Source organism: Anthonomus grandis, chromosome 8 (assembly GCF_022605725.1).
Source record: "Anthonomus grandis grandis chromosome 8, icAntGran1.3, whole genome shotgun sequence".
NCBI classification, from domain to species: Eukaryota; Metazoa; Arthropoda; class Insecta; order Coleoptera; family Curculionidae; genus Anthonomus; species Anthonomus grandis.
The window spans coordinates 19,429,968-19,444,348 of NC_065553.1; the positions used below are offsets into that span (position 1 = coordinate 19,429,968).

The following is a 14,381-nucleotide window of genomic DNA, read 5'->3' on the forward strand; positions in this document are numbered from 1 at the left end:
TTCTTAAAAAGAGCAATTCTTGTAATTTTGTGATAAATAACTTTCCATCAAGAGTTTTAGTGTAATCTGAGAAATTAAAAGATGCTGATAAGCTGCTGCAGCAACATTTTGGCATGAATTGACAAGAACTCAATAAATTGCAATACTTAAATACTTTATTAGTTTAAATCTTTTAATTTCGTTTTTTAGTACTGTATCCTTTATTTATGCTTTTGTAGCAAAACTATTCTTATCTATTTTAATTTAAGTACATATAATATGAATGAATTCCATTAAATAATTATTCTTTCTATTTCTACCTAACAGATTAAAAGACGCAGCATTTACGCGATTTTCCGAAATTTACGTTTTTGGATAAGATAACTTTTGGAGCTCACTGCCTCACATCTAATGTCTTATATTACCCGTAATCCATGTGCAAACGGTCTATCTTTACAAACACTTTCTTTAAAGGAGCATATTTGTTTGTTAACTAGGAATCAGATTAACTTATCAGATAAAAATAAAGAATTTAAATTATCTGTCGATATAGTCGATTATCCTTTAGGAATATCGACTCGTGCACATCTAGATCACTTTGGTTATTAACTCAAATTAACCCGGTATAATGGTCAGCCTCATGACAGCGTATGGTGAAAACGCCTAAATTACCCATAATGCAAACTGTATACAAATGACAGATGGCGGTAAAAACAGTTGCGTGCAGCATTCGAATCCTAGATTACTGCCAAATTTTAAGTTTAAAGAGCGTATAAAAAGTTGAAATAAATTTTAAAAAAATGGCCCAAATGGCTGAAAAACCTCGAGAAATTGTAGAAAAACAAATCGAAGAAGTGCAAAAAGTGGTAGCGGTATCGGAGGTTTCGAGCGATGAAAGAACCGAGGCAGAAGAATCAGTTCTGAACAGTGAGGAGGAAGATGTCGGTTTTTTGGATATTGATTTACTTTTAGATCACGGGATTAGTTTAAAAGAAGTTAATCAACTTAAAAAGGCCGGGTTTAATACGGTTAAAGGTAAATAACTTCATATAAAAATTATATAATAACATTCTCTTTTCGCACCATTTGGTCAAAATTCTACACGTTTTTTAAAGGAATTCAGATGGCTACCCAGAAGAAGTTGTCGATGATCAACGGATTCAACGAAGCGCAAGTGATTAAAATCAAAGAAGCGTGTAAAAAAATCGCTCAAATCGGTTCTGCTACGAGCTCTTTTATAAATTGCCTGGAACTGTCTGAGCAAAGAAAACAAGTTTTCCGGTTATCCACTGGTAGCAAAAATATCGAGTAAGTGCCTTTCAAGAGTCCTGATCAACACATTATTTATTTAGCAACAATTAAATTACATTGAGTAAAATCAAAAAACAAAAATATTCCTTATACTTAGTAGTTGGTAAATACCTATACTTACTGGTAAGTAATAAACTTTAAGTGCCCCATAGTGTATTTATGATAATACATAGTGTTTTGTTATCTAAATTTCTCTTTTGGCTTTACTATCACTTTTTCTGCTTTTTTTGAATAGATCAGGAATGATTTAGTCTTTAGAATTCATCAAATTTTATATATTTGAACGTATGTTGTTATTTTAAATAAATATATGCATGTGGTCTAGTAATAATACACTATTTAGGAACGCCTGACTAAATTGAAATAAATTAAGCATTTTTCCAAAACATTTCTTTTTGTTAGTTTTCTTGTTATTATTAGAAGTATCAAATAGCAGATATAGTCCAAAAATTTACAAAATTGAAATTTTTCATACATATTTTACGGAACGTAACACTTAAGCAAAATAAAAATTGTGCATTCAACAATTTAGTGATTGTTCATTTAAATGGAAAACTGGCTAAAATGAAAATCTTATGGGTACTAATACAAATTTGTCTTCTCCGTACTCCTATTTTGTTAAATGTTTATATAGTTTTTTGTTATGACGACAAAAGTCATGCGCGTGATTCTGGGACGAAATCAACCAAAAAAGTTCCCATAAACGTCTTAGATTTTACACTACAGAGTCGTAAAGTTGAAAGAAAAAACTTACTTTTTACGAAAAATTATACCAATTTTTTCTGAAAATTGGTATGCAGTTTCGAAGCATACCGTAGCGTTTTTCCTATACGTAATCTAAATATTTTATTTCGCCATTGCCCATTGGCGTTCATGCGGGCTTTGAAATAAATATTTTTTTAAAAGAAAAGGATTCGCTACTGATTTTTCTTGTAATAAAAAATATTTTTGAATTTTGTATTTCTTTTAGAGCATATCTGGTTGTTTTTGTTGTTATTCCAATATAAAAAGGTCGATATATTAGTTTATAGTTTTTTTTTTGTTGGGCTCAAGAGCTTACATCACTATTAATAAATCTGCTGAGCTTGTATTCGATTTCCTGGCAAGTGGCGTTCTTAAAAAAATGTTTATTAGGCAGTTTGTGTTTCTGTTTCTGTAAGTATCGCCTTTAAAAAATAAGGTTAATAGTAGTTGTCTCGCGGAGCCCGTTTTATAATCATTACATTTTATCGATTAATTTCGTTCTTTAAATAAATAGCTTAAATAAATTAATCTTGGTGTTTTCATTGCGTCCTGAATCCCGTATATTCCAACAGTTTTTCGCATAAAGAAAGAAAAGAACCATTATTAATAATTGTGCATCGCCATAACGCCTAAATCTGATTATCTTAATCAAATATTACTTCTATAACTAATTTTCAGCATTTTTAATAGTTTTTTCGGCAAAACAATTACATGCATACTAACTCATATGCTTTAATAATGGAATGTTTTTCATTCAAAACTTTTAAGTACTGTGATCATACTTCACGGTCTATCTTTTTAATACATTATCTTCTTGTCCAAAAAAAAAAGTATTAAATTTATTAAAACCACCAGTTTTACATTTTATAAGCCATTTGGCATAAACACCACTCTGTAGCTTTTACTTAATTTCGTCCAAGGAACACGCTCATGAGTTTTGTCTTAATATGAAAAAACACTCTGTATACGGGGTGTTTCAAGAAGAAAGGGACATGTTTTGGGAACATGTTCAAAAGGTCAAAATAAGATAAATTAACCCACATGTTTTAATCCGATTCTCAACCATTTCTGCAATAATCGGTTTTGAAGTTTTTTTTATTTTAAAAGCAACACAAACAAATACTATAGTAAAAAAACAAAATGCCACTAATTTAAAATGTTTTCGAAAATACCCTTACCAACTTCAAGAAAAGCTGCGGCACGTTTGTTAAGCGCTCTTGTTGCACGTTTAATTGCTTGGGAGTCCTTCTACGGTTTCTACTGGTGCTTCGTACACGGGCTTTTATCCACCCCCAGAGGCAATAATCCAGTGGATTTAAGTCTGGTGACCTCGGTGGCCAAACTTGCGATCCTTGAACGCAAGAAAGATGCAAAGAAATGACGCACCCGACGACATGTGCATTAAATGGTCTTCCAAAAAGCGTAAATATCCTTCTCTAGTAAGATGCTCATCTAATACAAAAGGACCAAACAACTGGTCGTTCAGCATTCCACACCACACGTGAACACTGAATAACTGTGTCTATTATTAATTTCATTGCGGGTAAAATGAGCTTCATCGCTAAATATTTATGTAGGCCTCGATTTTGTTGGATTCATTAGCAAAATTGAACCCTTAAGCCATAATCACCCTCTTGAAAATGTTGAAGCGGTTGAATATGGAAAGGCTTAAAAACGTTTTTCCTAAGTGTCTTCGAAACGTCCACATGTGATGCTAATCGAAGTTCTTTTGTAATCCGCCTCGTACTAATCCACAACATTTTCTTAATTTTCCACATTTAGTCCCGCCTCTCGTTCAGAATTAATTCTTACGCTTGGAAACATTCCTGTTTCCTGAGGGATTCTTCGATTTGGAAAACGACAACGGTATTCATCAACAGCAGGTACCATTACAGAAACCATACACGAATATCATGTCGGCATACTCCCTACACCGAGAAAAATAATCTAAGACCATCAGGAAGATTCTCACTGCTAGTCAATAAGATATCTCACTAACATAGGGGATGACAATATGGTCTAAATACCACTAATAGATTGATCTTAATAACTTCGTCTCAGTAACCATCAATAGACGACCTTAATAGATATATCTTAAGACCACGCAATAGCTTATCATAAAACTATCTTAGATTGGTTAGTGTCTATCAATATGCATCTAAATAAAACTATAAGTTGATCTTATTAGTGGCAAATAGTTATATTAATGTCCTAACTCTTTTTCTTTAGTATCACTTTAAGATATTTTAATGTCATATTAAGATAATCGATCTTCCATATAAGTCTATTATTCATATTAAGATAGTCTAAATATGGTATTAGTTTAGGTTCTAATAAAACGCATTCGACATTAATATTGCAATTTTTAGGCCAAGCTAAATCAATAAAAAATAAATGCGAAAAAATTTCAAAAAAAAAACACTAACATTTTAATATAGGTTGTTTAAGAGCTGCGGTATACAAATTTTCTTTTTGACACCCTTGGAATCTCGTCGAAGCCTATGCAGCTTGGAACACCCTGTGTAAAACATGAAGGTATAAAATTTATAAACAAAATATATAGATCCGAGTTTATTATGTCATAATAAAATCTCATTTCAGGGTCTCGGAAAAGGGACTGAAAAATTTGTGAAGAAACACAAAGGGCCATGCAAAACTTCATAAAAAAAGCCTAAAAATACTAAAAGCCCAAGAAAAAAACTGCCTCGTAATTTATTGTTATAGTCTTCAGTATAATTTATAAAAATTTAATAAAATTTTGAAACTAAATAGGTATTACAATTATATTGACTTTTTGTGAGATATAATTTTAAAAAGCAGCTGGGTTGGATTATTATGTAATTATTTATTATGTATGAGTACGTTATGGGATATAAAACTGTATATAGTTAGGACGTGCTTATGTCCGGTTATGTACTCATCAGGACGTACTTGTGCTATATGGGATAACCCTGTCAATGGCAATTTAGACATCAGAATTATATGTTTTCTTGAGAAGAGGGATATTATTTGCGGCTCTACATCAAACATCCTGTACAAATAGGTAAATTAAATATTCAAAAAATGAATTTACCTTCAAATCCTTCAACGTATGATGACGTTTATGTTTATGACCAAAAATGAACAGTGTATTTGTCATCCCCTCCCGAGAGACCAATTTGTTAAGATCAGTAAGATATCTATTGCTGGTCTTAAATTAATTTATGAAATAGTGACTTATTAAGTTTAATTTGTTGTGATATTTAGATCTTCCAAGATGGTCAAAAGTTAAATATAGGTGATCTATATTTTTGCGTTTGACATTTTATTAAGATGTATCTATCAGCTACATTAATGTGTGTTGTTACGATAATTTTTGCTGGTAATTAGATATTCGTTTACCTTCATTGAGTTATTTTTAAATGAGATATCTAAAGATTGCATTTTTCTCAGTGTATGGTTTAGGTATTACGTAATGGAAACTTTACGCTTTTTGCTCAGAATCAATCAAACTGACAACTATGCTTCTCAAAACTACCAGTCAATTAAAATAGGTTTTAACAAACAATGATGAAATACCTGCAAGGTGAGTTAGAAATACAGAGAACGTAATTATTCCAAAAATTTACAAAAAAAATTGAGAACCGATTATTTCAGAAACGCTTAAGATTCGGATTAAAACATATCAGTTAATTCATCTTATTTTGACCTTCTGAATATGTCCCCAAAATATTTCCCTTTCCTCCCGAAATACCCTATATAGATATTCGAAGGGACAGTCCAAAAGACAGATTATATGATCCGAAAGAAGTTAGACTTACCTTATAAATACTTACAAATTTAAATAAAAAAACTTTTTTTCACAGCAAAATTCTAGGTGGCGGCGTAGAATCCATGTCTCTTACCGAAGTTTTTGGCGAGGCACGCACAGGCAAAACACAACTCGCCCATACCCTGTGCGTGACCGCACAAATGCCCGGTGAAAACGGCTATTTAGGAGGGAAAGTTATCGTTATTGATACTGAAAGCACTTTGTATCCTTTTTTTGCTTTTATAAAAGTTCAATTCGTATAGAAATTAATCATTTTTCTTGACTATATATTTTAAAGCCGGCCGGATAGGATCAAACCGATAGCAGATCGATTTGATTTAGATAACACATCTGTTCTGGAGAATATTTGTTATGCTCGAGCATACAATTCGGAACACCAATATGAACTTTTAAATGGGTAAAAATTATTTTTAAGAGATTCCTGAATTTACGTAACAAAAGTCCAGGGAAGGATTATTTTTTTAAATATAAGAAATTTATTAATAACCGAGGAAGAGAAAAGAACAACAGAGTATTCTAGAAGAGTAAACTAGGTATTCTTCAAATGTGGCATTTTGTTTCCGTATAATCGAATTAGTCATTCTGTATAAAGAAACCATAAAAAAAATTGGATTTATTATATTTTGTTAAGGAGATATGATTTGCCCTTTTTTATGTTTTAAATTTTCCTTCTTAAGAGGCTTTTGTCGCACAAATTCAGAAACGTTTTAATTAAAAATGAGCCTTACTCTAACAAAACAATTTATAGTGTGGCTGAAAAGCTCCATGAGGAACCTGGTATGTTCAAACTCCTGATAGTAGACTCCATTATGGCCCTATTTCGAGTAGATTTCATCGGTTCGGGAGAAATGTCTGAAAGACAATCGAAATTGGGACTTATGCTATCACGTTTACAGGTACCCACGCATATTTAAAATATGAGGAATTAATTTTTTTGTTTTAATTGTAGAAAATCAGCGAGGAATACAACATTGCGGTGTTCCTAACAAACCAAATTACCACCGATCTAAACTTCACATTATTGAATGACTTGGAAGTTAAACCGGTTGGCGGTAATATTTTAGCTCACACCTCCACCACCAGAATCGCCTTAAAAAAAGGTAAAAATCCGGGTTTTCTAACAAAAGAATATTTAAAAATTAATAGAAAATTCACAGGCTTTTTTTGGGCAGGACTTATTCTATTAAATTTAACTTAGGCCGACGTTTCTGTCTTATGCATAACTCAATCTTTTTGTCATAGAATTTGTTTGGTATTAATTTGTCGTGAAGCAACATAAAACGTTCACTTGACTGTTTTTTTTAATCGTTAAATAGTTAATTAAGAAACTTAAGTCAAATAGAAGATTAATTGAGAAAATCGAAGAAACTAGTAACATAACATGTAATATTAACTGTAAATATAATGGAAACTAAATGGTGAATGCTCTGACTAATATGGCCAAGTTAGAGGCTTAACTTTAATTTGTTACTTTTAGATTTCTTAAATTCGTATACTTGCAGTGTGTTAATTCGGTAATCATTTATTATTTGAGTCTCGGAGTCTCGAGCAAAGCTATCCAAGTATTTTTTATAAGATGTCTTGCGTCAATTTTTAATATTTTAAAATTGGTTTGGCGGAATTCGCATTGGAATTCTGGAAAACATAACGCCACAGGTTATTGAGAAATAAACGTAGAGACCTAAACTAAAAAAATAATAATAACAAAGGTTTAAATTCTTACATCTTGTTCTTCCTAGATGATTCATGTTTAGGCAGCAATCAGTTTTATTATAATTTTCTGCTAAAGTTTCTGTATTAAATGCCGGTTTTGGCCAATTTCTTTTGTAATTCGCCCGTTATTGTATTATCTCTCTTATCCAAAAGAAAGCACGTTTACCAAATCAACCAGATTTTAGCACAGTTAAACTAAAGGTGCCAATTATTAAGGGAGGTTTAATTGCAGTTATGTTTTTCCAATAATAAGAATCCCAGTCTTGCTAGAATCGGCATATACAAAAGCTATTTCATTATTTGAAGAAGGGCAAAGGCAGCACTCGGGATTGAAACTACACACTTATAAACAGCGGCAAATAAAAAAAAATTAAAGAGCAACGTCGGGAGTATACTCAATACTCAAATATTTATTTCCATAGACTCATACAAATAAGTATCGGATAATGTCAAAAAATAAACATACAACTTTTAGAAAGGCCCTTTGTTTGTAAAAACTACAGCTTTTTACAAACAAACAAATACGAATTATGGGAGTAAGGATGAGACGCTGCAATTTAAATATTCTGTTACCGTATAAAAGGAATTTTTAATTAAAATTCTTTTCAATGAAGCTTTAAAATTATTAACCTTCTTAATTCTTTTTATTTCAATGGAAAGATGATTGTATAATTTAATTGGTAAAACTAGTGGGCCGTTTGCCACTTTGGTTAATTTATGTTTGGGTAAATCCAAATTTAAGCTAACCCTGAGTTCATAGTGGGTACTTCTAGACAAAGAATAATCAGACAGGTTACGCTTTATATGTAGGACCGAGTTGAAAATGAATAGGCATAATTTTCAAGTATGGAAAGTGTTCTACAAGAAAATGTATAAGGCTTGAATAAAATAGTTCTAATTATTTTTTTCTGGGCCGTAAGAAACTCACCACTTCTAGAACAGTTACCCTAACACATTATGCCATATGACAAACATGACTGGACATAACCATAGTAATAAAGAAGTATCAGGCCAATATCGAATAATTTTTAACCAAGTAATTGAACCAATTTGAAACCAAATAATTTTATTACGTAATTGCCAGATTACATAGGCATAAATTGATAATTTCTTTAACAAGCAAGCTTTTATTCAAATCTTTAAGACTAAAAAAATCATTTCAGTTTTTGACTCATTAAGCACTAGGCTGTTCCTGCTACTGATACTTATCATTCGGTCAACTACCCCGGTTGAACCTCTAGATAGTTCTTCTAAGTCACCACTCGACGTTGATATAACAACATCATTTGCAAACGCAGCTATATGGTTGCCAGGAAATTCGTCCAAGATGCTATCAAAAAATATAACAAATAACAGTGGCCCCAAAATGTTACCCTGTGGGACACCACTAACAACTGGTAGGGACTCAGACGCAACTAAAACATTTCCATTCTTTAATATCGGTTTTTGATATTTATCGATCAGGTAGGATTTAATCCATTTATGGCCAAGACCACGCATAACACAGTCATTAAATATATCCAACATTAGGTTAATATTTATTACATCAAACGCCCTTTTTAGGTCAAAAAATAGGCTTACACATTTATTGTTTAATTCCAAATTAGACAAAACATATTAATATAGGGACAAAATTGCATCTTGTGTAGAGCGACCCGTCCTGAAACCAAACTGGTATTTATTAAAAAAAATTCTCTGAGTAGAAAAGACTCCAAACGTTTAGAGAAACACTTTTTGAAAACATCGATAAGAGTGAAATTCCTCGATAATTGGATATCAGATGCTCATCAACGGGAGTAGGTATATTGATAAATGAAAAGTGGAAAAATAATAAAAGGGGCATAAACTAGTAGTAAGTACTGCAATTAATTTGGGACATCAAAAAAAAAACAAGACATAAAATTATGGTATATAATTGGCATAAAGTGCCTGTACGCCTGAAATCACCAAACCCATGTAGAGCTAGACACTTTTTACCAAAATTTGCCGAGAAGTTTCAGGGGTATCTCAAAGTAAGATGAAGTAATTATTTTGGGGTCAAAAACCGATTTAATGAAGAAACAATCAACGACAAAACAACTGATACAGATATGCACCCTCAACGACCTACGAGTTTCCAACACATTCGCCGCAATACAAATTTACATTTCAAAACACACGAGGACAAAAGTGCATAACAGATGGTTATAATAACAAACAGAAATATTGACCCTTCCCGAATACTAGACTATGGATTCTGAGTTTAGCAAATGCTGTTAACAATCACAATCTTGTAATAGCCAAAATAAGAGTCACGACTTATCAAAATAAAGAAAAAGCTACTCGATATACTCTACACAACATCTAAGGTAAGGTGGGGTAATGGCGACCAAGAATTTTAATAGTGCCTCTTTACATATTCATATTTTTTTTAAATATATAAATTGCCGAATTAATTTTTGTTTGCGAACTTTTTCAGGAGTTTCCTATAAAGATATAGTATTAAAAAATATAAAGACTTTTACAAATTTTGGAAATATAATAATATATATTTTTAGTTGCAGGCGATTGCTCTTTCCCAACCGGAGGGGGAAAGTTAAATCGTATTATAAAAAAGAACGGGAAAGAGCATCATGTTTCTAGTAAGCTTAAATCGGAATAAATTATATTTTTGAAAATATCTTTAATATAAAATGCGTACCATCAGAAAAAAGGAAACAATATTTTTAAATTTAAGCATATTTTTTATTTAAACCAAAGGAATGTAACAAATAAGTGGAAATTTGAGAAAAAGTACAAAAAAACCAAATCCATATCGCAATTTAGTTAAGTAAAAACGTAAAATGGAGGAAAAGAGTGAAGTGAAAAGCCCCCGCGTCTGACCACCGGTCTATTTAAACTTTCCAAAACTTCATACTTATACACAACTGATTTGTCTTCTACGTCTGGGAAAATAAAAGTATTTTTGGGATATTTTTGCCCTACAGCAGCTTTCATAAATGAACAGTCATACATTTTAAATGGCTCAATTATTTCGGTCACTAACCCAACGTATATTTTCTCACAACTTCGAGATTTGAATGCCACTTTTATGTATGTGCCTACAGCTAGATCTTTAGGCTGATAGGTTTTTTAATTCGCTCAAAGGTATGTTTTCTGAGCCATCAGATTCTTCAGTAATTTCCTGTACATCACAAAATCTTGAGAGGCTTTCTCTGGAACGATTTGATTCCAAATCTATGTCATCCTCGGTGTCAATATATGTTGACTCTTCGTAATCTGAAGATTCAGAACTTGAACTTATCTTCCTGTTGGTTTTAGGTTTCCATTTGTTCATTCCACTAGTGCTTGGAACATCGTTTTGCTCGATAACGACTTTTGTAGTTTTGCTTTCAAGAATTGTGTGTGCCACTGTAGCAGTTAAAACTTCAGCACCTGCTGAAATTTTTTTTCGCGGTCCAATGGCTTGAGGATTTTCCGATTTATTCAATCGTATTGTATCCAATAAAATATTTTTAAAACATGGGTCACTTTGCTCCGGTGTCTTTTCGGTCTGTAGATTTATCTGATACTGATGGCTTATTATTGTTTTGATGCTGAAGTTGTTGGTATTTTAACCATATATCACGATCATACGTGTCAGGGGTTATAACGTTCCTATTAAATGGTAAAATTTCTCCTTTTCGAAATCTATTTCGCTTTTAATAATGTTTGTTTTCAAATTGGCCCATATCTTTCCAAAGAGAAGTTCAAACTCCCGTTTTGAAACACGCCTTCCTGGATTCTTTCGTTGCCAAACACACAAACGTTCATCCCAAGATACTTTAACTGATTTAAAAACAGAAAGGTCTAGGGGTTGCAACAAATGACTTGTATGGGCTGGTAATTTTAAAATTTCAATATTAAAATTTCTTCGGTAATATGGATGGGGCACGTCCGTCATATATCAGCAGTACAGGTTTCTCTTCAGTAAATGTGGTAACCAAATTATTCTTTAAAAAATTAATAAAGATTTCGCAGATTATCCAGCCATTTTTACTAGCAGCAACAGTCTTGTCGGGGTATTTATTATCCATACTTTCAGGAATTCAATTGGACCATAAGTTTAAGCCCTTAAAAATTACTAAAGTTAGTGCCTTTTCGCCACTAGCATTAGCAGCTACCAAACACGTGAAGTTTTCTTTTCCGGTGCCTCCAGTAATTTTAGACGACGGTTTTCCCTTTTCACCTACAACTTTCGTTTTACTAGGATCTGTACATTTACTCGTTTCATCCAAATTCCATGAGATGTGGTTTGTCAGCCAAATTTAACCGTTGAAGGGTTCCCTCAAGTAAATTGAAATATTCATTTATAATAAACGGATCGGTTTGCTTTTTTCGAACGTATTCAACCGACTGCGGTTTTTTTATTGCTAGATGATGACGCCGTGTAAAAAGAAAAAACCAGTCTTTGCCAGGACGTCCGTTTTTAAAGGGTGTTTGAATTTGACTCCGATTCACATACCGTTGAATGACGTCCAAAAGCTCCTTTCGTGAAAGACCAAAACCACTTTTTTCTAAAGTTTTTAGATACTCGACTAGCAATTTTTCATCCTCTTTTTTTAACGCTGTACAACACCCTTCAGTTTGGCTTTTTTTGCCACGACGACCAGACAGATAGCACCGTAAAGTACTGTATGGAATAGAGTATCTTTTTGAGGCAGCTCTTAAACTTAATAGGTTGGAGTTTATGCTCTGAATCGCAGCCGCAATAGCTTCTTTTGTTTAACCTGTTCCTCGTTGTGTCTTTCTTTTATATCTTCAAACCATCTAAAACTAAAAAATACCCATCGAGAAAGTGCAATCAAATGATATTTGTATATCGGGAAAGTGCAATCATGTAAACAAAGAAAAAATAATTGGCAATACTTATTTAAAACAATACAATTCATAAATAATACCCTATTATTTCACCTAAAATAAAATACTTTTTTATTATAGTTTTTCAGCAAAAGCCAGCAAATTAAAAATACACGTGCTTCGCGTTAATGCAGTCTCTCGCGCTTAGCTTGAAACTAAGACGTATAAACAATAGATGCATTACTGTAAGGATTCGGACTTTATGATGAGCTTTTAGGTTCACGTTAGGAACCAGATGGCGCTGGTTTTACTGGTTGAAATATACTAGCTTTGTGTGTGCATTTTCCCGCTTTTTGCACTTACCCCACCTTACCTTATACCAACAAAGCCTGAAACAGAAAATTGCGAACGGGCAACGGGATCAATATGATGATGACGTGAACTTGGCCTGAGATGAATTAGGAACAAATCTAATGTTCAGTGCAGCAGATGAAGCACTTGGGAGATGAAGTACAACCAAAACCGCAAGAAGAAATATTAAGCCGTAATTTGAGTAAGACCTTAGAACTTAGCAGCTGAAAAACGAAATTCGTACCGATCGAATACAATTACGACTGTCAAGAACCGGGTTAATGTAGAAATCCAATCAATTAAACGACGGTATTGGAAAAAATTCTCTGCCGATATGAAACACGACTTCTACGGAGGGCAGAAAAAAATGAGGAATATACAAGGATGGTCCAGTTTAAACGTCATTAATTTTAATACGTGGTAGAGAATTTAAAAAGAAAAAGACTTTCATTATAACATTTTTCTCAGAAATGTTTAATAACAAAGATACAGCCTGTTGAAGTTATGAATAATTATTTGTTTACTTATATGTCATAACTTTTAAACTACCAAATCAATTTTAATTAAATTTCACATGCAGGTTATTGTAGTGAATTGTCAATTACCGATGAAGCCAATTTTAAAAAAAATTGCCAGTGGCGTAACATACGGAGGCACTCGGTCCTTTTTTGCCTCAAATCTGCGAAGCGATAAAATATTTTTTTATAAGAAGTCGACTATTAGATTCTCCATTTAATTTGGAAAAAAAGTCACTCTTGCAAAATTATGATTTAAGGCACTATTTTTTTTAAATATCTTAATAATAAAGGCGATAAAAAATATTTATCGCCTCGCACATTTGAGGCAAAAAAGGACCAAGTCCCTCCATATGTTACGCCACTAGCAATTTTTTTAAAAATTGGCTTCATCTGTAATTGACAATTCACTACAGTAACCTGCATGCGAAATTTAATCAAAATTGAGGTGGTAGTTTAAAACTTAAATAATTATTCTTAACTTTAACACTCTGTATCTTTGTAATTAAACATTTCTGAGAAAAGTTTTATAATGAAAGTCCTGTTTCTTTTTAAATTCTATATCACGACGACGTTTAAACTGGACCACCTTGTATAGAATAACATTGCGTCATAACTTAAAATAAAAATCACTATTGCACTTACATAATAACATTCAATAAAACGTGAAAACCTTTTCCCACTAAAACTATGATCAATATTTGAATTTAGCATTAATAATATAATTGATCCTGATTAAATGATTTAATTGTTATTTTTCTTTAAAATTTAGTTTTCATCTAATTTTAATCTATTAGAATAAAGCCTGGCCAAAAAGAAAGTCGGGTAATAAAGCTTGTGATTCTTTGAATTATATCGAATTATTTAACAAAAAATTATTTTACAGGAAAAGGAAATATTCGTATAGCAAAATTATACGATAGTCCCAATTTAGAAGAGAAAGAAACGGAATTTCTTATCACAAACGGCGGTATCGCTGACCCCAAAAGTGACGACGAATAATCATCCAAATATTTATCTAAAACGCATAAATCACATTAATTGTTAAGTAGATCATGGATTAAATATATTAGTAATAACATTAATATTTTCTTTTAATATACAGATGATTAAAAAGTCTATATACGTAAAAAAAGTAT

At 32.2% G+C, this 14,381-nt stretch overlaps 1 protein-coding gene across 1 annotated transcript; it reads left to right on the forward strand.

Moving 5' to 3' along the window:
* The first annotated feature begins 688 nt into the window (after nt 1-688).
* LOC126739950 (meiotic recombination protein DMC1/LIM15 homolog) lies at nt 689-14,327 on the forward strand. The gene is made up of 7 exons (XM_050445788.1): nt 689-1,014; nt 1,095-1,287; nt 5,880-6,047; nt 6,123-6,242; nt 6,594-6,741; nt 6,795-6,945; nt 14,129-14,327. The coding sequence occupies exons 1-7, from the start codon at nt 780-782 to the stop codon at nt 14,242-14,244; spliced, it is 1,131 nt and encodes a 376-aa protein (XP_050301745.1). The 5' UTR covers nt 689-779; the 3' UTR covers nt 14,245-14,327.
* Nucleotides 14,328-14,381: the final 54 nt, after the last annotated feature.